Source organism: Moschus berezovskii, chromosome 19 (assembly GCF_049115385.1).
Source record: "Moschus berezovskii isolate FMDL1 chromosome 19, NW_MosBer_1.0, whole genome shotgun sequence".
Taxonomy (NCBI): Eukaryota; Metazoa; Chordata; class Mammalia; order Artiodactyla; family Moschidae; genus Moschus; species Moschus berezovskii.
Genome location: NC_142478.1, coordinates 55,362,416 through 55,388,976, shown reverse-complemented (window position 1 = coordinate 55,388,976; position 26,561 = coordinate 55,362,416). Strand labels below are relative to the sequence as shown.

The window sequence follows — 26,561 nt, the reverse complement described above, 5'->3', positions numbered from 1 at the left end:
CCTCTGCCCACCTGCCTTGCAGGGGTTTCCTGAGGATTCAGTCATTACATACTACTTCCTTACCATGGAGGGGACAGTGTAGCCTGGCAGCCAAGTGCTTAGCCCTGGAACCGAACCTCAGGTTTCACCCACTTCACCGCTGTGTAACCTTGGGCAGGTTACCTAACCTCTCTGGGCAGCACTTTCCTCCCCTGTGACAGAGACAATACTGTTGCTTGCATTGGGGTGATTGTGAGGGTTGACCAAGTTTAAGACATAAAAGTACTTGCACAAAGATTATCTTCAGGAATCAGCTATTATTAAGATGAAAATTTGGGATATTTTTTAAAAATATTTATTAAAATTATTTAAAATAATTATTTAAAAAAATATTTATTTGACTACACCGTTGTGGCATGCAGGATCTAGTTCCCTGACCAGGGCTCGAACCTGGGACCCCTGCACAGGAAACGTGGAGTCCCAATCTCTGGGCCACCAGGGAAGTCCCTTGGGTGGTTTCTATCATTCAGTATTTACAAGTGCCCCAGACTGACAGATAACTGCTTCTAAGCCTGCTCTCCTGCCTCAGGGTTTGGAGATGGAAGCCTGCAGTGTGGGAGCAACGGTGTCTGTCTTGAATGTGGTCACACTGGGCTCAGCTCCAAGAACTTACTTCTGGAATTCGAACGCCCACATCCCAGCATCTGTGATTCTGAAGTCAGGATGCTCAGATTTGTTTCCCAAGTCAGTTCTCACTTCCAAGGGGCAGAAATCTTCCTCCTCCCTCCCCACTATTAAGAGGAGAGCACCTAGTCAGGGATGCACCATTTTACAGGGTTCTGGGAGTCAGAAGCCCCTGTGCTGTGGCAATCGCATTCTGGACCAGACACTTAAAGGTTGCCAACTTCTTTTGGGAGGCAGAGTGGTTTTGACCTTTGCACCAGAGTTCAAGTCCTACTTCTGTCACTTCCAGTTGGGGCCTTGGACAAGGCCCTTAGCCCCACCATACTAGCAGCTGCTTGGGTGAATAATAATAGTAACGCCCACCTCATAGGGATAAGGTGAGGCAACATATGTAGGTGCAGTAAATTGTGCTCATTATTATTAATATCAGCACTTTTTGGAGAATCAGGGTACGTAGAACTTCACAGATAAGAACCAGGGCCCGGTGGGACTTCCCTGGTGGTCCAGTGGCTAAGACTCCATACACCCAATGCAGGGGGCCAGTGTTGAGCCCTGGTCAGGGAACTAGATCCCACATGCTGCAACTGAGAGTTTGCACGCTGCAACTAAAGATCTCATGTGCCACAGCTAAGACCCGGTGCAGCCACATAATTAAAAAAAAAAAAAAGAATCTAGAATCAGGCCTGCATTAGCATCCTGGGCAGTAACTTCATAGCTACATGACCTCATGTAAGGTACTTCAACCTCTCAGAGTCTTCATTTCCAAATCCATAAACTAGGCAATTCATATTAGTTAGTCTCCATCTCCTCAAGTTGTTAGAGGAACAAATGAGATAATCCAGGCAGGAACCGAGACGTGATCACTAAGCCAGTGTTATTCACTGAGAAGACAGGCTCACAGGATGTGTTCAGCAGGCTCATTAGTCTCCTGCTCTCTATGGACTGTATTTCACTGATGCCTAAATTTACTTCTTTTTCACATTTTAACATTGCTGAAATCAAGGTGAGCCTTAAAGTCAATAGCATCTTGATGTTATCATTTGTAGCATTTTTTTCTCCTGTTACAGCAACACACAAAATAAAGGTGCATCACTTAGATACAATGAGATACATGCATGTAAGTATACATATGTTATATATGTATAATATATATGTGTGTCACTTAGATACAATGAAATACATGTCCACCATACATATGCATCTAAGTATACATATGTTATATATGTATAACATATACATGTGTGTCACTTAGATACAATGAGATACCTGTCCACCATACATATGCATATAAGTATGCATATCTTATATATGTATAACATATACATGTGTGTCACTTAGATACAATGAGATACCTGTCCACCATACATATGCATGTAAGTATACATATATTATATATGTATAATATATACTTGTGTGTGTATTTGGCCCTTGAACAGTGCAGAGAGTTATGGGCCCTCACTCTCCCCACATTGAAAAAAATCCAAGTATAGGGACTTCCTAGTGGTCTAGTGGTTAAAACTTTAAGTTTCTAGTGCAGGGGTGTGGGTTTGATCCCTGGTCAGAGCACTAAGAGTCCCGTGCCACGTGTTATGGCCAAAAAATAAAATTTTTTTAAAATCCACCTATAGCTTATAGTCTTTTATAGCTATAGCCTCTGAATTCAAGGCTCCTCCTCCATATATGCAGATCCAACTAGATTCAACCATCTCATATCTCCACATATGCAGATTGTGCAGTACTATGGTGTTTACGGGCTTCCCTGGTGGCTCAGAGGTTAAAGAATCCACCTGCAATGCAGGAGACCCCAGTTCGATTCCTGGGTCGGGAAGATCCCCTGGAGAAGGGAAAGGCTACCCACTCCAGTATTTTGGCCTGGAGAATTCCATGGGCTGCATAGTCCATGGAGTTGCAAAGAGTCGGACACGACTGAGAGATTTGCACTTTCAATTTCACGGTGTTTACGTGGACCTGCACAGTTCAAACTGAATTGGTCAAGAGTCAACAGTATACAGTTCACAAATTTGGAAACCAAAATTCCAAAAGGCTGAAATACTTTACACCAGGTCACATAACTCTAAGAGGCCACTCTAAAACACAGAAAGTGTAAAAGTCATTTTACTTTAATACAAAATCATATATAGAAAGTCATATGAGCAAAATCAAATATTCACTAAATATCAGTGAAGTCACCATCGCAATGTCCATACCAGGTTTTCCTGCACCCTCTCCCCATCCCCACTTGGGCTGGTGCATTTCACTGCTGTGTGGTACAAACATGGGCCCAGGAAAGCAGAGCTGGCATCCACATCTATGTGCCTGGGCCCCCCTGGGTGGTTGCAGTGGGGCTGCAGGTGGCCCCACTGTTTCTTTCTTCTGCTTTCTCAATTTCTTTTGCCACTTCTCCTGTCCTGGCCCAGCGTTCAGGGGTGTTCAGTTCTGCAGCCGGGGAGAAAGCCTCACCCCTTCCTCCTCGGATTGCTTTGAGGGGAAGCGAAGAAGCAAGTGCAGTGGGTGCGCATGGCACCGAGAGATGATTGTGGAAGTCGTCTTCGTGGGTTGTCTTCCGTGTCTGAGAACGCAGTCATGGCCTCAGGTCTAGGTCTGCTTCCCTGATCGGAAAGAGAACCTGGTGGGGGGCGGGGGAGTCAGAGGAAACAGAGAGAGCTCTGAAGCGGGGGTGCAAAACTCCCTGCAAATTCTGTAAGCAGCTCCTGCAGGCCATTCACCCAAAAGTTTATTTCTTAAGAGATCATTATGCAACAGGCACTGTTCCAGGGCTTTCCATCCACTAGTTCATTTCACACTCATAACAACATGAGGAGGTTGAGTACAGTCAATAGCCCCATTTTACAGATGAGCAAACTGAGGTTCTGGGAGGTTAAGTAACAGGTCCAAGGTCACACAATTTTGTCTTGGAACTGGGAATTGGGCCCAGAAGCCCACTTAACCACTGTGCTAGACTGACAAATGGAGTCTGGAATGTTTCTGTTCTCATTTTAAGTGGTTTTTATTGTAGAGGAAACGATAACTTCTCAGTGTTCCCTACAATGATAAAATGAATAATGACTAACATGTAAATTCTTGGATATAACAGATAACACATAAAGATATCCCCTGAGGCATGAGCACGAAACTTTCAGTCCTCCTGTCAAGTCCACTTGACACATGGGGGTGATCACAAAGTACAATGTCAATGCTAGTTCAGGTTGTTAGAAAGATGCAAAGATGGCCAGTGAGCTGAAAAGTCAGTGATGGGGATACAGGCTCTTGCTTCTAGTCAAAGACAAGCTCCAGTCCCAGCCCTGCTAGCAGCTCTGCCGCCAAAGGCAGGGGCGAGCCCTTGACTCATGTGTGGATACAGGCGTTAGGGCACATCCGCCCTCCCCCTGAACCTATGTATACCACCTCCCAACCCCCACTTCCCTGCCTCAGGAAATGACATCACCCCCCACCCAGTCATTCAAGCCAGGAACTGGGAGTTGTTCTCAATTCCTCTCCTGTCATCCCATCTGTTGTATTTTAGTCACCGTGCCCCAAATATGTTTCTAATCCCACCACTTATCTCTTCCACTGCCACCCCCAGGCCGAGCCACCCTGATGAGCACCACAGCCTTCCTGTCCGCCCCCTCCCCCACCACCCCCACAATCCACGCAGACAGCAGCCAGCATGACTGCATCACTGTGCAGAGATAAGTCATTCCTCAGCTTAAACCCTTCCAGGGCTCCCCACTGTCCTCAGGACAAAGATAAAACCCTTCTCAGCATGACCTAATTCTTCGGAAAGTTGTTCATTCATTCAAAGACAGAGAGGGGGCTGGGGGAGAGGAACTGAGCAGTTAGTGTTTAATGGAGACAGAATTTCAGGATGGGATGATGAAAAAGTTCTGGAAATGGATTGTGGTGATGGCTGCACAATATCATAAATTTCCTTTTTTCTTTTTATGGTCACAGCGTGTGAGATCTTAGTTCCCCGACCAGGGATCAAACCCATGCCCCCTGCAGTGAAAGTTCAGAGTCTTAACCACTGGACCACCAAGGGAAGTCCCTGTAAACATATTGATATGTAATGCCCCTGAAAAATGGGGACTTCTCTGTTGGTCCAGTGGCTAGGACTCCACACTCCCAATTCAGGGTCCTGGGTTCAATCCCTGGTCGGGGAATTAGATCCCACATGCCGAAACTAGGAGTTTGAATTCTGAGACTAAAGACTCCTAATGCTGTGGCTGGGGATCCGGAGTACCTCAACTAAGGATCCTAAGTCCTGCAACTAAGACCTGGTGCAGCCAAATAAAAAAGTATTTTTTAAAAAAATGATTAAAATGGTCGAAAAGACATAGAAAACTATTATGGTTACCAAAGGGGAAGTACGGGGGAGGAATAAATCAGGATTTTAGTATTAACAGATACATACTATATATAAAACAGATAAACGACAAAGACCTACTGTACCACACATGAAATAATGTTCAATAACTTGCTATAACCTATAACAGAAAAGAATATTTTTTTTAAAAAAGATATATATTATATATACGTATAACTGAATCACTTTGCTATACACCTGAAACTAACACAACACTGTAAATCAACTATACTTCAATTTTTAAAAAATGATTAAATGGTAAATTTTATGTTAGGGATAATTTTTTAAAAACACTAAAGAAAAGAATCATTCACACTCAGTTCTCAAAACCCAAAGCATTTGACCATATATTGCTTAAAGCTGTGCTGCCCAATACAGCGGCCATTGCAAGTCTTAATTGAAATATGCTGTCAGTGTGAAATAGACATACTATTTTTAAAAAAAGATTGTAAAATATCTCATTAATAATATTTTATAGTGATCACACATTGAAAATGACAGTATTTTGGAAGCGTTGTATTAGTAAAACATATTACTGAAATTTTTGTAGAAAAGTGCCTGAAGAATTCCCTGGAGGTCCAGAGGTTAGGACTCTGAGCTTCTACTGCAGGGGGCAAGGGTTCAATCCCAAGTTGGGAACTAAGATCCCGCAGCCATGGCGCAGCAGAAAAAAAAAAAAAAAGCCTAACAAAGAAGAATGCCTGGTGAAAAGGAAAACAATGACAGTGCTAAGTGAAGGGGGGAAAAAAAGCACTAGGAAAGAGAATGAAAATGAAGTGTTAAAATATCAGTTACCATTGAAAACATCCACATAAAACAATATATACTTTTTAGAACACATTAAATACATATGAGATGGGCTGAGGGGCAGGGGAGCTGGGAAGCAGATTGCGAATGGGGGATGGAGATAAAGAAGGAATAAATAAAAGCAAGAAGAAAGAAAGCTTGTGCTGACAACGAAGCTCATCGTGCCATGAGCTGAGAATCACTAATGGAACGCTCTGTTCCTAAGGATCCAAAAAAAGAAAAAGAAAAAAAAAAATCTCTCTTCTCTCTTGAAACAAAGGCATCTTAATTAAATCTGCCCTGGAAGGTAACCCAGAATCTCTGACCCCTCCAAATTACTTCCCTGTAAAACCAGAGTCAACAGAGTCCTTACAAAATCGGTCACGGCAGTACCCCCAGGGTGAACACCTCTCCTGGCGCACAGTATAGACTCAGTGAGGGTCTGTTGACTAACTAATGACCAAGTACATGAATGGAAGTTGAGTCCCCTCAGCCCTCCCTGGCAGGCAAGACTAATGAAGCAAGAGCTGGATGAAAGCTGAGGACCTGATGCAGCCCATAATGCGGGTTCATTTGGATCGCACGGTTTTTATTTTTAAGCAAAGATGATTTGCCAGCACTTGGAAAACAGATTCCATGAACAAATCCGACGCCTTGGCATCTCTCAAGAATCAGAAGGTCTGTTCACATGTTGTTCATTGGCCAGACAGAGCTGAAGGGCAAATATCCCCTACCCCACCCTACGCCCCGCCTCACACATCCACATGAAGTGCTTGGCCCCCGCAGGCTTTCAAGTTAGACATCCTTGATCAAGGACGTTTCTCACTTTCAATCCAAAAGACCAGGAGCTGGTAAATGTCACCAGGTCAGACATTTTCAAAGCAACCAAGACCAATAGGCTGCTTGCTTCAGCCTGGAGTTGAGGAAAGGTGTGCCTCAGTTCAGCTCAGTTTAGTTGCTCAGTCATGTACAGCTCTTTGTGACCCCATGGACTGAAGCACACAAGGCTTCCCTGTCCATCACCAACTCCGGAAGCCTGCTCAAACTCATGTCCATCTAGTCGGTAATGCCATCCAACCATCTCATCCTCTGTCGTCCCCTTCTCCGCCTATCTTCCATCTTTCTCAGCATCAGGGTCTTTTCCAATGAGTCAGTTCTTCGCATCAAGTGGCCAAAGTATTAGAGTTTCAGCATCAGTCCTTCCAATGAATATTCAGGATTGATTTCCTTTAGGATGGACTGGTTTGATCTCCTTGCAGTTCAAGGGACTCTCAAGAGTCTTCTCCAACACCACAGTTCAAAAGCATCAATTCTTTGGCACTCAGCCTTCTTTATGGTCCAACTCTCACATCTATACATGACTACTGGGAAAACCATAGCTTGATTAGATGGACTTTTGTCAGCAAAGTAATGTCTCTGCTTTTTAATACACTGTATAGGTTGGTCATAGTTTTTCTTCCAAGGAGCAAGTGTCTTTTAATTTCATGGCAGCAGTCACCATCTGCAGTGATTTTGGAGCCTAAGAAAATAAAGTCTGTCACTGTTTCCATTGTTTCCCCATCTATTTGCCATGAAGTGATGGGACCAGATGCCATGATCTTAGTTTTATGAATGTTGAATTTTAACCCAGCTTTTTACTCACCTCTTTCACTTTCATCAAAAGGCTCTTTAGTTCCTCTTCACTTTCTATGTTGTCACCCTGCTTATCTGGGGTTATTGATATTTCTTCTGGAAATCCTGATTCCAGTTTGTGCTTCACCCAGCCTGGCATTTTGCATGATGTACTCTGCATATAAGTTAAATAAGCAGGGTGACAACATACAGCCTTGATGTACTACTTTCCCAATTTGGAACCAGTTCATTGTTCCATGTCCAGTTCTAACTGATGCTTCTTGACCTGTATACAGGTTTCTTAGGAGGTAGGTAAGGTAGGTATTACCATCTCTTAAAGAGTTTTCAACATTTTGTTGTGATCCACACAGTTAAAGGCTTTAGCATAGTCAATAAAGCAGAAGTAGATATTTTTCTGGAATTCTCTTGCTTTTTCTATGATCTAACAGATGTCAGCAATTTGATCTTTGGTTCTTCTGTCTTTTCTAAATCCAGCCTGAACATCTGGAAGTTCTCGATTCAAGTTCTCTGGTGAAGCCTAGCTTGGAGAATTTTGAGTATTACTTTGCTAGCGTGTGAGATGAGTACAATTGTGCAGTATTTTGAACATTTTTTGGCTTTGCCTTTCTTTGGAATTGGAATGAAAATTGACCTTTTCCAGTCCTGTGGCCACGGCTGAGTTTTCCAAATCTGCTGGCATATTGAGTGCAGTACTTTCACAGCAGCATTTTTTAAGATTTGAAATAGCTCAGCTGGAATTCTATCACCTCCACTAGCTTGTTCATAATGATGCTTCCTAAGGCCCACTTGACTGCACTTCACACAGAATGTCTGGCTCTAGGTGAGTGATCACATCATCATGGTTATCTGGGTCATGAAGATCTTTTTCGTATAGTTCTTCTGTGTATTCCTACCACCTCTTTTCAATATTTTCTGCTTCTGTTAGGTCCATACTATTTCTGTCCTTTATTGTGCCCATCTTTGCAAGAAATGCTCCCTTGGTATCTCTAATTTTCTTGAAAAGATCTCTGCTGCTGCTGCTGCTAAGCCGCGTCAGTCATGTCCGACTCTGTGCGACGGCAGCCCAAAAGGCTCCTCTGTCCCTGGAATTCTCCAGGCAAGAACACTGGAGTGGGTTGCCATTTCCTTCTCCAATGCATGAAAGTGACAGTGAAGTTGCTCAGTCGTGTCCAACTCTTAGCAACCCCATGGACTGTAGCCTACCAGGCTCCTCCGTCCATGGGGTTTTTCCAGGCAAGAGTACAGGAGTGGGGTGCCATTGCCTTCTCCGAAAAGATCTCTACTCTTTCCAATTCTGTTGTTTTCCTTTGTTTAAGAAATGGAAGAAACTAAGGTGTGCCTAGTTGTATTCATACCTGGAGTCAGAAAATGCATACCCCTGGTTCAGTGGCTAAGACTCTGTGCTCCCAATGCTGGGGGTCTGGATTCAACCCCTGGTTGGGGAACTAGATCCCACCTGCCACAAGTAAGAGTTCGAATCACACAACTAAGGGATCCCACATGTCACATTGAAGATCAAGGATCCTGTGTGCTGCAACTGAGACCCGGCACAGCCAAATAAATAAATAAATACTTTTTTAAAAGAGAAGAAAAGGCATATCTCTGGCTGTTGTCCAAAGGTTCCCCACATTCAATTGTCTGGGCATTCATTAAAAATCCAGATTTCTGGGCCTCCTCCTAGAATCAGCGATTTTATTTCTGAGAATCTGAACTTTAACTATCATCTCACAGTCTATGTTTTGAGGTGCAGCAAACAAAGAAACTAGGAATGAACAAAGGTGCATGAAAACAAGGGGAGTGTTCGAAGGAAACTGTCTTATGTGTCCTAATGTTTGGAGACAGGGGCCCCTCCAGAGTTGGAAGTAAAAGAGGTGATGACGTAGCCCCCATAAAGTCCAATAATTATTGCTATTGTTTTTCTTGTTGTTTAATATTATTAGAATTATTATCTGGTTATTGTTATTATATCACAAGGAGGCAGTAGAGTGTAGAACCTGGACTTCCTTGGGTTCAAATACTGACTTCACTACTTATAATGTGTGTGACCTTGGGTACAGAACTTTACCCCCTGGAATTTATTTCCCCATCTGTGAATCAAGGATAACAACAGTGCCTACCTCAAAGGGTCACTGTGATGAGTCAATGAATTAATAAGATCAGGTGCTTATGCTACTGCCTAGAAGATACCATAATACACTGGCATAGAGTTTTCGTATCAGCTGCAGGACCACCACCAGGAAAGTAGGGCCTCCCCACTCACCCCCATTCCTGCCTTGAGTGATTATTTAGTGGCAACATGGGGCAGCAAGTCAGCTTACAGTTTCCTTATGATTGTCTTCTCCTCCTTGTTGCTGTTGGCATTGCTGCCCCTGGGAACAAGAGCCTCTTTCTCTCTTCTTCCTCCTGGGCCTTCTCTTGGTGGAATCAGGCCACTGGGAAAAATGAGATAAATAAGTGGGTTGTTTTATTGCAGATCTCTTATCTGTGCAGCTTTGAAAGTGAAGGTTCTTTTCTTTTTACAGTTTATTTGTTTACATATTCATTATTATTATTAAAAGATATGGAATGCTTCCTGAAATTGCATGTCATCCTTATGCAAGGGCCATGCTAATCATCTCTGTTTTATTCCAATTGCAGTATATGTGCTGCTGAAGCAGGCACCGAAAGTGCAGTTTCTTCGTAATTATTATTATATTAATAATACTATCATTGAAAGCTCTAGAGTTAGACATCCTGACCCATATCTCTGGACTCGTCCTTCCTCCTTTCCAGTGTTGATACTTCCTCTTTCTTTATCTTATCTAATTACCATGGCTGGTACTTCAAGCTTCTCTAATTTTTTAGAAATATGATCATGTATAAATTCTCTAACGCAGGGCTCCACAACCTTCAGGCCACCAACTGGTACCTCCTGTCAGATCAGTGGTGGAATTAGATTAGAAATAAAGTGGACAAAAGTGTAAAGTTCTTGAATCACCCTGAAATCATTCCCCGCTCCACCCTGGTCTGTGGAAAAATTGTCTTCCATGAAACTGGTCCCTGATGCCAAAATGATTGGGGATGACTGCTTTAACTTAAGCCTTGATTTCCTAATTGGTAATAAAAGGATCATAAACGTACCTGCCTTCTAGGATTGAGGGATAAAGTGAGATAATACATGGAATTCATTCATTTAACAAATATTATTAAGCTACACAGTCTACCAAGGTATATAGACATAGCAATGAACAAAAACAGATAAAATATCTTCTCTCATGCAATTTATATTCCATTGAGAAGAAAATAGTCAAAGAACAAATAAGTAAAAATGTAAAAATATACAGTAAGTCAGGTGGTGCTAAGAGCTAGATCGATATTAATCAATAAGATACTGAAGTCAGGTGACCCAAAGAGGGCCAGAGTATCTCCCTGGACTTGATGTACAGAACTTGGAAGAAGGCTGTTCTCTCTCACTTGCTCCACTGGGACTGAAAGCAGACATGCTCCCTAAGATTCAGAAAAGGATTGTCTTTAATACAAGATAAGGAGGCCAACAAAGAAAAAGAATCAAAGAAAGAATCAGGACTGGGGTCCCTGATTCCAACCCTGAGGTCTTAGATGCAGTTTTTTTCTTTATTTCTGAGAGCAATTCTAGGATCCTTCCAAGTTATGTGAACCAACAAAATCTCCTTTTGTACTTTAGCTGGTTTGAATAGGATCTCTGTCACTTGCAACCAAAAGAAGCCTGACTGTGAGGAAGCATTTTAATGTCTGACCCAGTAAGCTCATTAGATCCACTTAGGTGTTTTGTTGTGTGTACCAACTCGTAAATTTATGCCTATGCTACAGGCGTAAATTTCCCCCTTACCATAGACTGAATTATGTCCTCCCAGAATTCATATGTTGGGACTTCCCTGGTAGTCCAGTGGCTAAGACTCTGAGCTCCCAGTACAGGGGGCCTGGGTTCAATTCCTGGTCAGAGAACTAGATCTTACATGCTCCAACTGAGAGCTTGCATGCCACAACTAAAAGAATCCACATGCTGAAACTAAGACCCAACACAGTCAAATAAAAACAATTAAAAAAAATTTTTTTAACTGTTTTTGAAGAATTTGTATGTTGAAGCCCTAACCCCCAGTATTACAGTATTTGGAGATAGGGCCTTTGGAAGACAATTAGGTTTACATGAGGTTATGAGGGTGGACCCTCATGATGGATTAGTGCCCTTTTAAAAGGAAATACAGCTTTCTCTCTTTCTCATTCTCTCCACCAGCTGAAGACACAGCAGTATGGGAGCTGTCTACAAGCCAGAAAGAACCAAAACCAACCATACTGGCAGCTTGATCTAAAAATTACCTTTCCCCACTACCTACAGCTACAGAACACCCTAAAACTTAGTGATTTACAATAATGATGGGGGACTGCCTTGGCAGTCCAGTGCTTAAGATTCTGCCTTCCCATGCAGGCGGTGTGGGTTCAATCCCTGATTGGGGAACTAGGATCCCACACATGACACAGGGTGTAGCCAAAAGTGTAGCCAAAAAAAAAAAAAAGTGAAAACAAACAAAAAACCATGATCTATGACTTCTCATGATGGCTCTATTTTTTTTTTTTTTTTTCTGGCTGCTCTGCACTTGTAGGATATCAATTCCCTAACCAGGGATTAAATCCAGGCCTTTGGCAGTGAGATTGTGAAATTCAAACCACTGAAACCACCAAGGAATTCCCAGATGGCTCTGTCTCTTATGGTTGATTTGGTGGCTCTCCTAATGGTCCACTCTGGGGTTCTCAAGTGGCCGTGTTCAGTCGGTGGATCAGCTGGGGCTGTCATAGGAGACCCCTCGATTCTTCTTCATGTGACCTCTCCACGTGACTGCCTTGAGCTTCCTCATAGCATGGCAGTCTCAAGGCAGCAGTCTGAGAGCACAAACATGGAAGCTGTTAGGCCTTTGAGAGTCTTAACCTTGGAAGCCAAACAGCTTCACTTCTACCACATTCAACTGGTCCAAGAAAGTTATAGGGCCATCTAGATTCAAGAAAAGGGAAAACAGACTTTACTTGTACTCTGATGAGAGGAGTGGCAAAGTCTCACTGCAAAAGGACTGCAGGATGGGAAAAACTGTTGTGTCCATCTTTGGAAACAGCCTACAATAGCTGCCTTCAGTTAAAAACTATCCTTAGTATGAGCTTGGGCTTCCAAATTGATGCAGTTGCTAAGAGAACACCTCAGTTGACATGCTGGTTTCTCCAGAATATATAACGCTAGAGACTAAACAGAATCCTGCTATCTGTCTATCAGCCTGCACCAGATGGGAAATGCCCATCTGTTGTTCTCTGGGAATTCAAAACTGGAACCAACATGTGTTGCTTTATTCACTTGCAAGCTGCTTACGGCATTGGCAGTCTAGCAGTTCCTCTTTTTAATTAACTGTGTCTGGAGCACTTATTAAATGAGATGAAGGCAGGTCTTTCCATTAACATGGTTCCAACCTCAGCGGAAGGAAGACAATTAAATTCCTGTTGGCAGAATTCAGTCCTTTCGGATAGGGCTTTCTAAGGACATTTTTACTTTGCTGCTCTCTTAATGATGTCACATTGAATGACTTTAACGAATAATATCATTGGGGGACTTCCCTGGTAGTCCATTAGCTAAGACTCTCTGTTCCCAGTGCAAGGGGTCTGGGATGGATCCCTGGTCAGGGAACTAGATCCCACAAACTGCAATTAAGAATTTGCATGTTTCAATTAAAGATCCCTCGCACTGCAAACCTGGCACAGTCAAATTTAAAAAAATTTTTTGTTTTGTTTTGTTTCAGAGTACATCCCATACGTCCAAACTTTCCAAGTTTCAATGTGGTATGACAATTAAAAGCTCAGGCTCCGGTGTCAGTCTGACATCACATCTCAAGGTTGCCACCACCAGCCCAGGGACTTTGAGCAGCTACTTGACCTCTCTGACCCTTAGATCATGTTGGGGATAATATTACCCTAACTCACAGGCTTGCTGTGAACACTAATTGAAATTATGCTTGGGATACACTAACCAGAGTTCCTGGTAAATCTGTATACAGGTCAAGAAGCCACAGTTCGATCTGGACATGGAACAACAGACTGGTTCCAAATCAGGAGAGGAGTACATCAAGTCTGTATATTGTCACCCTGCTTATTTAACTTATATGCAGAGTACATCATGCGAAATGCCGGGCTGGATGAAGCACAAGCTGGAATCAAGATTGCCAGGAGGAATATCAATAACCTCAGATACGCAGATGACACCACACTTATGGCCAAAAGTGAAGAGGAACTAAATAGCCTCTTGATGAAAGTGAAAGAGAAGAGTAAAAAGCTGGCTTAAAACTCAACATTCAAAAAACAAAGATTATGGCATCTGGTCCCATTACTTCATGGCAAACAGATGGAGAAACAATGGAAACTTTATTTTATTTTCTTGGGCCCAAAATTACTGCAGATGGTGACTGCAGCCATGAAATTAAAAGACGCTTGCTCTTGGAAGAAAAGCTATAACCAACCTAGACAGCATATTAAAAAGCAGAGACATTACTTTGCCAACAAAGGTCTGTATAGTCAAAGCTATGGTTTTTCTAGTAGTCATATATGGATGTGAGAATTGGACTATAAAGAAAGCTTAGCACCAAAGAATTGATGCTTTTGAACTGTGGTGTTGGAGAAGACTCTTGAAAGTCCCTTGGACTGTAAGGAGATCAAACCAGTCAATCCTAAAGGAAATCAGTCCTCAATATTCATTGGAAGGACTAGTGCTAGGCTGAAACTCCAATACTTTGGCCACCTGATGCAAAGAACTGACTCATTGGAAAAGACCCTGATGCTGGGAAAGATGGAAGGTAGGAGGAGAAGGGGACTAGACAGGATGAGGTGGTTGGATGGCACCACCGACTTGATGGACATGAGTTTGAGCAAGCTCCGGGAGTTGGTGATGGACAGGGAAGTCTGGAGTGCTGCAGTCCATGGAGTTGCAAAGAGCCAGACACGACTGAGCAACTGAACTGAATTGAACTGATAAATATTAGTTGGCACGGGACGTCCATGTGGTCTAGCAGTTAAGACTCCACGCTTCCAATGCAGGGGATATGGGTTTGACCCTGCAGAACTAAGATCCCATGTGCTGTGCAGCACCACCAATACACCAAAACGAAACAAATACTAGTGGACTGAGCCTGTGCTCTAGAGCCGGCGAGCTACAGCTACCAAGTCTGTGCGTTGCAACTACTGAAGCCCGTGCACCTAGAACCTGTGCTCTACAACAAGAGAAGCCCTCACACTGAAACAAAAGAGTAGCCCCAGCTCGTCGCAACTAAAGAAAGCCTGGGAAAAGCAACGAAGACTCAGCGCTGCCAAAAATAAATAAAATAAAAACAAACAAATATTAGTAGGCAATACGTTTTTATTCTTTTGGTCTTTCCTTTGCCTGCCTCTAATGAAACCTGCTTTGTTTAACTGCGGGCTTCTCAGAATTATTCAACCACAGAGCTCCTTTATGCCGTGCCATGTGGCTTGTGGGAATCTCAGTTCCCCAACCACAGACTGAACCTGGGCCATGGCAGTGAAAGCACCGAATCCTGACCACAGGGCCACCAGGGGACTTCCTAGAGCTTCCTTTTCAAGAAATACCTATGTAAAGTAAAACATTTTGGGAAACATGGTACAGAGGGATACAGCAAAGTCCAAACCTGCTATATCAACAACTTCCTTATTTCCTGCCTTGCTTATCCTACAATATTTATTATGATTTTTTTAACTTTTAACTTGTATAAAATTTCAAACTTAGAGAAAAGGTATTATATTAGTGCAAAAACTTTCCATATACTTTTTACCCCAATCCTTCAAATGCTTATCCATGTATCTATCTACCTACCTGGCCATCCATCCACCTTTCCATCCACCGACCCATCCACCCCGGCTACTATCTACCTTCTCTCCGAACTCTCTTGAGAGAGAACTGGAGAAATCTTACCTCCTTACTCCTAAATACTTAAGTGGCTTTCCAAAGAACAAGGACTTTCTCTTACATAACCAAATTGTTCAGTTATCAGAATCACCACATTGATTTTTCAAATAGTGAATCAGACCTGGTTATTCCCTTGATTAAGTCTTCTTGTTACATTTGCTATAAAACTAGAGCTCCTTGGTGGGGTTGGGATGAATTGGGAGATTGGGATTGACACATATACATTATTGATACTACGTATACAATAGATAAGTAATGAGAAAATAGTGTATAGCTCAGGGAACTCTACTCAATGCTCTGTGGTGACCTAGATGGGAAGGAAATCCAAAAAAGAGGGGATATATGTATACAAATAGCTGATTCACTTTGCTGTACAGCAGAAATTGATATGACATTGTAAAGCAACTATGTGTGTGAGTCGCTCAGTTGTGTCTGTCTCTGCAGTTTCGTGGACTGTGGCCCTCTAGGCTCCTCTGTTCATGGAATTCTCTAGCAAGAATACTAGAGTGGATTACCATTACCACTATACACCAATAAAAACAACAACAACAAAATAAAAACCTAAAGCCCTTTCTGTGGCCAACACGACCAGCTCCTGGTCTCTTCTGAACCACTGTATACCTCACATTCCAAGTTCCACCATGGTTCAGTTCAGTTCAGTCGCTCAGCCGTGTCCGACTCTTTGTGACCCCATGAATCACAGCATGCCAGGCCTCCCTGTCCATCACCAACTCCCGGAGTTCACTCAAACTCATGTCCATCGAGTTGGTGGTGCCATCCATCCATCTCATTCTCTGTCGTCCCCGTCTCCTCCCACCCCCAATCCCTCCCAGCATCATGGTGGGTCCCCTAAATTGGCCAAATGGTTCCCACCCCAGGACCTTTGCACTTCCTGTTCTACTTTTGCCCAACCAAACTGTCACTTGGTTGGCTGCTTCTTGTCAGTCACCTCAGAGGGGTCTTCCCTGTATACCCAATCTGACACAGGCCCCTCCCCAGCACTCCAGTCTCTGTCAAGCCACTTTTCTACATTCTCTTCAGCATCCACCACCCTCATCCTGCGTGCTCACTGCAGGCTTCCTGGCTGAGTGCCTATCTTCCCCCTAGACTAGCATGGACTTCCTATTTTGTTCCCTGCTCTACCCTCAGTGCCGGGAATAGTTTCCAGCCTAGAGTGGGTCTCTAGTAAGTTGACTGAATGAACATCAGAACAGACAGGTAACATATCAAGGAGCTCCAGACAGGACCTGGCTCTGCAGAGTAGGAGCCCCAGGGCAGCACAGCCTACCTCTTATAGCACTGCAGCTCTTCCTGCACCACCAGCAGCTGTGACTTGAGCTTGTTGCGCTCCTGAAGGACGTCCCTCAGCTCCTGCAGAGTAAACCGTGGTCGGTTGGGATCTGTCAGGTCAACCACCATTTTGTCTGGTCCCAGGTTCACCTGTAAGAAAGGACATCGCTGGTACATTTTCCCACATGAGGATGAACTTTTCATCCCAGACAGGAAAGTTCTCTTGTTCTGTTACTCCCAGGGACCTGATGAGGTGAGGCATTGCCTGCTGCAAGTGTCTGGTTGATGGTAAAGAGGTCTGGGAATTCCCTGGCAGTCCGGTGGATAGGACTCTGCTTTCATTAGGACTCTGGGCCCTGATGTGATCCCTAGTCGGGGAACTAAGATCCTGTTTAAAAAATTTTTAAAGAAGAAGCAGCAAGAGTTCGAAGTACTATTCTCCAAGAAAGGAGCCAGGGCTCTCTGGAGAGGGGCTGAGTCTAGGGCTGGAGCAGGGAAAGTCCAAGTTGAGTCTGGAATATTCCATTGTGTGAAGGATGGAGACAGCTCAAAAGGACATAGTTCAAAGGTGCTCCTACTGGCCAAACTGAACAATCTGAGTAACAACATGAATAATAACAAGACTGGATAAAAGCCATCAAATAAAAAGAGGAGGATTCAGGAATCTATACTTTTTAAATTTAAATTAATTAACTAATTAATGGGGATCTAACAGCTAATTTTATATGTCAACCTGACTGGGCTAAGGAATACCCAGATAGTTGGTTAGCCCATTATTTTGAAGTGTGTGTGAAGGTGTGTTTTGGAAGAGATCAGCATTTGATTTGGTGATATAAGTACAGCAGAGGGATCTCTCCAACGTGGGTGGGCATCATTAAGGGCCTGAATAGAACAAAAAGGTGGAGAGAGGGTGAATTCACTCCCTGCTTGAGCTGAGACATCCTTCTCCTGCTCTTGAGCACTGCACATCAATGCTCCTGGTTCTTGGGATTTTGAACTGTCCCAAACCATGACTTTTACCATCAGCCCCTGAGACAAGCCTTCCAACTTGGACTGAATTACTATGACACCAGCTTTTTTGGTTTTACAGTTTGCAAGCATCAGATTGTGGAACTTCTCAGCCTCCATAACCACCTGAGCTGATTCCTATAATGAATATTCTCATCTGTATCTATAGCTACATCTATATCTCCTATTGTTCTATTTCTCTGAGTAATACGCTGGGAAGGAAGGGAATCTGTACTTTACAGCAGAATGCCAATTAATATTTATTTATTTATTTGAATGCACCAGATCTTAGGTGAGGCACAGGGGATCTTTGATCTTTCCGGTATCATGAAGGATCTTATAGTTGTGGCATGCGAACTCTCAGTTGCAGCAAACAAACTCAGAGTTGCAGTATGCGGGATCAGCATGGGGGATCTACTTCCCTGGCCAGGGATCAAACCCCAGACACCTGCATTGGGAGCACAGAGTCAACCACTGGACCACCAAGGAGATCCCTGGAATGCCAATTAATGTGTAGAAGATGATAAGAGTCAGAAAATTCTAAGAAAAAAAAAAAGAAAATCCTTTTGCAACCAATTTAGTGATAAGTGATTCAGGCAAGACTAATGAATGGATCTAAAACCATTGGGTGAAAATTTGTCGAAGAATAGGATATTTTACACAGTTTCAAAGTATTTTCCCACAGGCTACTTGTGCATTACAAAGGGCATAAAAGCACTCTTCCACTGCAGAAATTTTGTAGACAACACCTTAACCAAGGGCTAGAAGTTAACATCACCAAACACCAATAACGACAAACTGAATCAGGCACCTCCTGATCCGAGACCCTGAGAAGGATACAGCATCACTTGAGTGATAACCCTGCTAAACACGTGTTACTTGTTTAAACATGAATCTAACTGTGAGGAGACACCATAACAAACTCAAGTTGAAGAACATTCTACAGACACTGATACATAACACATTCAAAAATGTCAATGTCACGAAAGAGAAGGAAAAGCTGAGGAATTGCTCCAGACTAAAGGTGACTGAAGAGAGGTGTCCTATGTCCCTGGGGTCCAGTGGTTAAGACTCTGAGCTCCCACTACAGGGGGCGAGGGTTCGATCCCTGGTTGGGGAATTTAAGATTCTGCATGCTTAGAGGAGTGGCCAAAAACAAAAAAAAAAAATGAGAGAGAAAGATTTCCTAAAGATACTGTACAACTCTATACTAGATTCTATATCAGAAAAAAAATGCTATAAAGGTCATTATTATGAATTTTGAATAGGGATGGCATTTAGAGCTTAGTATTCTGTTCTTGCCTGGAGAATCCCAGGGACGGTGGAGCCCGGTGGGCTGCCGTCTGTGGGGTCGCACAGAGTCGGACACGACTGAAGCGACTTAGCAGCAGTAGCAGATTCTACCAACTTTCCCCCCCGAACTTGATTATTTATTGTGGTTATGTAACAGGATGTCTAGGAAATACATACTGAAGTATTTAGTATTTAGGGTAAAAGATCCTAATCTTTTACTAAATCTGCAGCTAACATAATGTCTGCACAAATAGCTGGGCAGACTTTGAATGAGAAAATAATGTGTATATACATATGTGTATATGGGTGTCTATAAATACTTCAGTGTGTGTATCTTTTTTTTTTCTTGGCTGGACTATGCGGCATGCAGGATCTTAGTTTCCCCACCAGGGACTGAACCCACACCCCAGGCAGTGGAAGCAGGGAAGTTTCGGTGTCAATTTCTGTTCTTTTAAAAATAATTTTATTTATTTTTGACTGTGTTTGTCTTTGTTGCTCTGCATGGGCCTTCTCTAGTTTTGGCAAGTGGGAGCTACTCCCCAGTTGCGGTGCTCGGGCTTCTCATTGTGGCGGCTTTTCTTGTTGTGGAGCACAGGCTCTAGGCTTCAGTAGTTGTGCATGGGCTTAGCTGCCCTGCAGCATGTGGAATCTTCCTAGACCAGGGATCAAACCCACATCCCCTGCATAAGCAGGCAGACTCTTAACCACTGGACACCAGGGAAGTTCCCAGTGTGTATTTCTTAAGACACACTATACACACACACAAACACACATATACACACCTGAATACAACAACTGAATCAGGGCGAAAGGTATACAAGTGTTCATTGTACTTGTCTTGCAACTCTTCCATAGGTTTGACATTTTTTCAAACTGAAGTTAAAATGAAGCAAATATCTGAAAACAACCTTAATGTCCATTAGCAGAAGTCTAGTTAAATAAACAGAGGCACCACCACACTCTGGAATATTCCAGAAGAGGATAAGACATACCACAAGGAGAAAGGTAGTAGTGCCCACATTCCTCCTCTTGGACTGACAAGTATCAGTGGTGTTTGAGAAAACACTGTGTTGTAAAAGCTGTGGGGAAACTGGCTCCTTCACTGACTGCAAAGGGAGCCGATCATTTTGTCCCCTTTAGTGCAATTTGGCAACAGTTCCTGGTGGCACCAGGCTTCTCTGGTGGCTCAGATGGTAAAGAATCCACCTGCAATGAGGGAGACCCAGGTTCGATCCCTGGGTTGGGAAGATCCCCTGGAGAAGGGAATGGCAACCCACTCCAATATTCTTGCCTGGAGAATCCCATGGACAGAGGAGCCTGGTGGGCTACAGTCCATGGGGTTGCAAAGAGTCGGATACAACTGAAGTGACTTAGCACATATACACATTAAAATATCAAATGCCTTCCCTTTGACCCAGTGAGTCCACTTCCTCTACATACTCAGGGGCCAACGGGTACAGATCAGAGTAATCCACTGAGGCTCGGGCTCAGAGCAAATGATTGGAAAACAAAGGTCTTTTGATAGGAAACTCATTAAAGCAGAGATTCTTAACATTTTTTTTGTGTTCTGCAAACCTTTTCTGGCAGTTTGGTAAAGCCCATGTGGATTCCATCTCAGAATAATGATCTTAAATGTATAAAACAAAAGGCATAGGATGACAAGGAAACCAACTAAGATAACATACACTCATCAAAATCTAAAAATAAGTATGTGATCCAGAGACCTGCTCCTTCATTAAACACAATGTAGCCACAGGTCCAATAAGATACAGAACAAAAACAAAGTTTTGAGATATGTACTACATTGTAATGGGATATGAAAACACCTGTGATTTACACTGATGATTATCAGGGGTACTACTGATAATATTACTGTGGTTTGTTTTCTACATTCATGATTTTTTTTAATTTATTTATTTTTAATCAAAGGCTAATTGCTTTACAGTATTGTGTTGATTTCTACCAAACATCAACATGAATGCATTCATGATTGAATAAAGTGGTACCTTTCATCTGGAGGCTGGTGAAAATAAAAATATAATTTCTTCCCATGCAAGTTCATGGACCTCATGGATCAGACTCAATCTTGGGGAACAGGGGTGAGCAGAGTCCCAAAAAGTCCAAGCTGAGAACCCTCAGGTTGAACAACTGATATTACTGTACAATGGAAGTTTCCAAAAGCCATTAAAAGATGAGGAAGTAGAGATTTTGCTGGTGATCCAGTGGCTAAGACTGAGCTCCCAATGCAGGGTCCCGGGTTTGATCTCTGGTCAGGAAACTAGACCCCACAGGCCACAACTAAAAATCCTTCATGCAACTAAGACCTGGTGGAGCCAATAAATAAGTAAATAAATTTTTTTTAAAAAGATGAGGAAGCTCTTTATATTCTGATTTAGTACCACTTTCATGCCATGTTAAGTGAAAATAAGCAAGTGGAAGAACAGGGTATATATTATCATACTATCTGTGTGAATAACAGAAAACTATATTCATATCTGCTTGTGTTTGCATGAAGTAGCTCTGGATACTTTAAGAAACTGATTGCTTAAATTTTTTCCAAGGAGGGGATGTGAGAGCTTTTCCAAGGCAAATACTTTTGTAACTTTTGAATTTCGAACTTAAATTTTAAAAAAACAAAGGAAAAAAATCTCACACCTATTGGGATGGCTACTGTAATCAAACAAACAAAATATAAAATAACAAGTGTTGGCAGGACTCCCTGATGGTCCAGTGGTTAAGACTCTGTGCTTTCACTGCAGGGGACATGGGTTGATGCCCTTGTGGCTCAGCTGGGAAAGAATCCACCTGCAATGCTGGAGACCTGGGTTCAATCCCTAGGTTGGGAAGATCCCCTGGAAAAGGGAAAGGCTACCCACTCCAGTATTCTGGCCTAGAGAATCCCATGGACTGTATAGTCCATGGGGTCGCAAAGAGTTGTACACAACTCAGTGACTTTCACTGCATTTGACTTCACAAGGAATATCCCACATGGCATATGGTATGGCCAGAAAGAAAAAAAAAGACAAACAAGCTTTGGTAAGGATGTGGGAAAACTGAAATTCTTGGACACAGTTGATAGAATGTAAAATGGTGAAGTCACTATGAAAAATTGAATGGCTGATCCTTTAGAAATTAACAACAGAATTATCACATGATACAGCAATTTCACTTTTGGATATATACCCAAAAGTCTTGAAAGCAGGTGCTTGAAGATTGATTTATAGATCCATGTTCAGAGAAACAATATTTATACAGATCATGAGGTAGAAGCAACCCAAGTGTCAACTGACAGATGGATAAATAAACTGGTGAATCCCTACAATGGAATGGTATACAGCCTTTAAAAAGAAGGAAATTCTGACACATGCCACAACATGGAGGAAACTTGGGACATGAAGTGAAAAAATAAGTCAGTGGCAAAAGAACAAAAATCATCTGATTCTACTTATATGAAGTACCTAGAATAGATAAATTCATATAGACAGAAAGGAGAACAGAATTGCCAGAGGCTAAGGAGAGAAGGGAAATTTGGAGTTAGTGGGCACCGAATTTCAGTTTCGCAAGATGGGCATTTTGGAGAGGACGGTGGTGATGTTGCATAATAGTGTGAATTGACTTAATGCCACTGAACTCTGTTCTGAAAAATGATTAAGATGGTAAATTTCACCTCTACTTTACCACAGCTAAAAATAGTAATTAAGAAAACAAGAAGAAAAAAAAAAGACAAGGGGATATTTTTATAAACTGTCTAGCAGCATTAAATATTCATTCTCTCTGCCTTTTCCCCCACGCTCGTTCTCAAGGTTTGGAAGGAAAATGTGCTATCTCATCTGGGGCTACGCCCCAGGCAGGAAATGGCCCGGCCCCTGTGCAAACCACACCGGTCATGATCCATCGTGGGTCTATCTTCGTGCCTGGAGTTGGAGATGACAGGAAACAAAAGCAAAATGTGAGCTGAGGGATCTTGGGCAAGTCATTTAACTGCTCTTGAATCTCAAAAGTCAGGCTACTAATCATGATATTCAACCATCTCATATGACAGATCCTAAAGAAGAACCTTATCTACAAATAGAATTGTCACCATGACTAATGAGTAGGTGAAGTAAAAGTGTACCAACAAAGCTACCGGAAATCTTCACTCTTCCTGTGAATTTCAGCCACCCTGCTCCTGTTGTTCTTTCATGGCACACTTCTCGGTCTGTAATCCTGTGGGCTGGTTTTGAAGGTCTGTGTGTTGTGCTTCTCCCACTAGTTGTGAGGTTCCATGAAGGCAGGGACCTTGTCTAATTTAGCTCCATAGCTCTAGGGACCTCACAGTGTAGTCACTCATCAAATGTTACCACAAGTAAAGTTACAGGTCTGTACTTTAGTACTGTGTGGTTAAGACTAGCATCTCTGAGGACTTCCCTGATGGCGCAGTAGACAAGAATCTGCCTGCCAATTCAGGAGACATGGGTTTGATCCCTGGTCTGGGAAGATTCCAGATGCTCTGGGGCAACTAAGCCTTGTGCTCCACAATGGGAGAAGCCGCCACAATGAGAAACCTGCGCACCACAACTAGAGTAGTCCCTGCTCACTGCAAATGGAGAAAGCCCTCAAGAAGCAATGAAGACTCAGTACAGCCAAAAAAAAGGAAAACCAGACTAGCATCTCTGAACTTTTATCCTGCCTCCACCTCTTACTTGCTATAAGTCCTTGGCAGATTACTTATTTGTTCCATGTCTCTGCTTCTATAAAATGGGAATAATAATCGTATGAGGATTAAATGAGATAATTCACTTAAGGAAGGTTTTTTTTAAAACTGTAACTGGAGACCTACTAGAGAGTCGTGATATTAATTTAGTGAGTTGCAAAATAATTCAAAAATTCATAAAAATTAAATAGGAAAGTATGACTATATATCATGTTTGGTAAGGGTGAGTTAGGATAAATTTTTTTTTGAAACTTTGTTTCATCAGTTTTGAATATTGATGCAAAATGTAATTTTGTAAAATGGGGGTATAACATATATACAGAAATATGCACTAATCTTGAATTTATAGCTTGATGATTTTTACCATATGTGTATACCCAAGTACCCACATCCAGATTAGTTCCCTATATATTTCCTTCCTGTTCTCTCCCACTCTCCCATCCTGGGGTTACCATCAACCCGTCTTCTATAAGTAAAGATGGGACTTCCCTGGTGGTCCAGTGGTTAAGACTCCACACCACTAATATAGGGAGCTTGGGTTTGATCCCTGGTTGGGGAACTAGGAATCCACATGCCACCTGGTACAGCCAAAAAATTTATATATATATATATATAAAGATTACTTTGTCAATTCTTGAATTCTACGTATAGGAGGCTCTCTTTTGTACCTGGCTTCTACCTCTCAATGTAATACCTGTGAGATTCATCCATATAGTTGTGTGTTTCGTACTTTCTCATTGCTGTATAGTATTCCATACCACAAGTTAAAAAATCCATTCCTCTGTTCCATCTGGATTGTTTCCCAGTTTGACACAATTATGAATCAAACTGCCCTGGATATTCTTGTACATATTTTTCTGTGGTCATAAGCAGTAATTTCTCTATAGTTAAAATGTACCTCTTACCCAGGTCAAAGATTCTCAAATCGTGAAACCTGGACCGAGAGCACCTGTATCATCTTGGAACCTGTGAAGAGTTGTAGATTCTAGGTCTCACTGCAGACCTACTGAGTCAGAAACTCTGAGACTGGGGCCAGCCAATCTGTGTTTTAATCACTCAAGGTGATTTTGATGCCTGCTAAAGCTTGAAATGCCTGCTTCCCTGGTACTGAATCTGCCTGCAATGCAGGAGGCCCGGGTTCTATCCCTCGGTGGGAAAGATCCCCTGGAGAAGTAAATGGCAACCCACTCCAGTTTTCTTGCCTGGAGAATCCCATGGACAGAGGAGCCTGGCCGGCTACAGTCCACGGAGTCTCAAAGAGTTGGTCATGACTGAGTGAGTAACAGAGTAAAAGCTTGAGAACCACTGCTCAAGGTCCCCATCAATCTGTCTTCTGCAAGATGGACTTCCCCGGTGGTCCAGTGGTTAAGACTCTGCCCTTCCCTCTTCCAGCAGGAAGCCTCTGCTTTAGAAAATACTCAGTGCATGGCCCAGCACCTAGTAAGTGTTCAGTTAATGGTACCTATCTTAAAGCTTCTGGGCTTCCCAGATGGAGCAGTGGTGAAGAATCCACCTGCTAATGCAGGAGACATAAGAGATTCAGGTTCCATCCCTGGATCGGGAAGATTCCCTGGAGGAGGGCATGGCAACCCACTCCAGAATTCTTGCCTGGAAAATCCCATGGACAGAGGAGCCTGGTGGGCTACAGTCCATGGGGTCGAAAACAGTCGAGCAAGACTGAGCAACTGAGCACACACAACACTTCTAAACTGAGGACTTGATACTCGTGGGGATTTGTTTTGAGGGGCTTGGATGTTCAAGAGAGGTAAGCGGCCCCCCTCCCACTGGGTGCTCCCTGCACCCCGCACTCACCTCCGGGCCGGCGGCCGAGCCCTCTCTCCGCAGCCCCTCCACCTCCTTCCTGAGGTTGTCCCGCTCCATTCTTAGCTCCTCCACCGTCAGGTTACCCTCATTCACCAGCGTCTCCAGCATCTCCAGGACGCGGACGATCTTGAACTGCAGTTGTGTCACCCGGGGGTCACTGCCCAGGGCCATCAGCTCACGGCCCATCACGTAGGAGATGTCATATACGTCCTCAGCGGTCAGCTGCAAGGGGCTCTTGCCCAGAGCCCCCTCGGGCCCCGCCTCGTCCTCCTCCTCTTCCTCTTCTTCCTCTCTCAAAGGGGGCTCCTCCATGGCGGCCCAGACCCCGACAGCCTCCGGAGCTGCTTTCTCGGAGTCTGCGAAGGTTCAACTTCCTCCCGGCGCAGAAAACTTTCCGCTGGGCCGAGGACCCTGCCGGGCCCGGGGGCGGGGGAATGTGGCCCAGAAGCGGCCAATCAGCGCCTCCGAGGGCTGGGCCCGGGAGGTGGCGGCGTCGGCGGAGGCCACGCGGGGCGGCTCGCAGGCCCGTGCTCCCGGTGCACCGTCCACGCCGAAGCCCGTGCAGGAGTGCGGGCTCCAGGATACGGTTCGGGACAAGAGAGGACAAGAGGAAGGGAGGGCAGGGGAGAAGAGGAACAGAGAAGTTAAAGGGTGACTGTGATCGCTCTCCCAGCCTGGGAGCCGCCGCAGACCAGGGGAAGGGCAGCGCCCCTCAGCCCCGCCCCTTGGTAACGGCGACCGCGGAAGCCGCGTTTCCACGGAGACGGGGGCGGGGTTTCCACCGCAGCCTGGGAAAGAGGCTAAAAAGCACACAGCTTTTCCCTTGCTGTACTTGGGCCTTCCAGCCATAGAATTTGCATGGTATGTGGAGGCAGATCCGGCCTCTGAGAGTATTTTCTGCGGCAAAGCTGGAAAACAGCAGTAGGTGGCAGTTCCAGGAAGTCCGGAGATCTGGACTTGCTTTCAGGCCCATTGTCACCGGGATCTGCAGCATCTGACCCTCAGTAAACTGGAGATTTCCCTGCGCTCTGCACCTGGCTCTC

At 43.6% G+C, this 26,561-nt stretch overlaps 1 protein-coding gene and 1 non-coding gene across 3 annotated transcripts; both read right to left on the bottom strand.

The window, feature by feature from the left end:
* Positions 1-2,767: 2,767 nt before the first annotated feature.
* On the bottom strand, positions 2,768-26,143 carry RILPL2 (Rab interacting lysosomal protein like 2). 2 transcript variants are annotated; one of them, XM_055404478.2, is made up of 4 exons: positions 25,507-26,131; positions 16,699-16,850; positions 9,763-9,876; positions 2,768-3,289 (listed from the first exon to the last, which is right to left on the bottom strand). In XM_055404478.2, exons 1-4 carry the CDS (start codon positions 25,828-25,830, stop codon positions 3,259-3,261), a joined length of 621 nt encoding a protein of 206 aa, XP_055260453.1. In that variant the 5' UTR covers positions 25,831-26,131; the 3' UTR covers positions 2,768-3,258. The 2 variants fall into 2 exon arrangements, with proteins under 2 accessions (XP_055260453.1, XP_088684251.1); XM_088828125.1 differs by lacking the exon at positions 2,768-3,289 and adding an exon at positions 3,317-3,705 and having other exon boundaries at positions 25,507-26,143.
* LOC129542938 (U6 spliceosomal RNA) lies at positions 9,999-10,105 on the bottom strand. Its single transcript, XR_008683192.1, has one exon. It is a non-coding gene; the product is annotated as a U6 spliceosomal RNA (small nuclear RNA).
* Positions 26,144-26,561: the final 418 nt, after the last annotated feature.

Bases quoted from the DNA above. Each gene is read 5' to 3' on its own strand.
- RILPL2 (XM_055404478.2), bottom strand. From the start codon at position 25,830: ATGGAGGAGCCCCCTTTGAGAGAGGAAGAAGAGGAAGAGGAGGAGGAC. The intron at 9,877-16,698 runs GTAGGCTGTGCT...CATTTTTCCCAG, and splicing joins GAGCTGCAGTGCTATAAGAG to TGGCCTGATTCCACCAAGAG. The intron at 3,290-9,762 runs GTAAGCTGACTT...GCCCCCCACCAG, and splicing joins AAGACAATCATAAGGAAACT to GTTCTCTTTCCGATCAGGGA.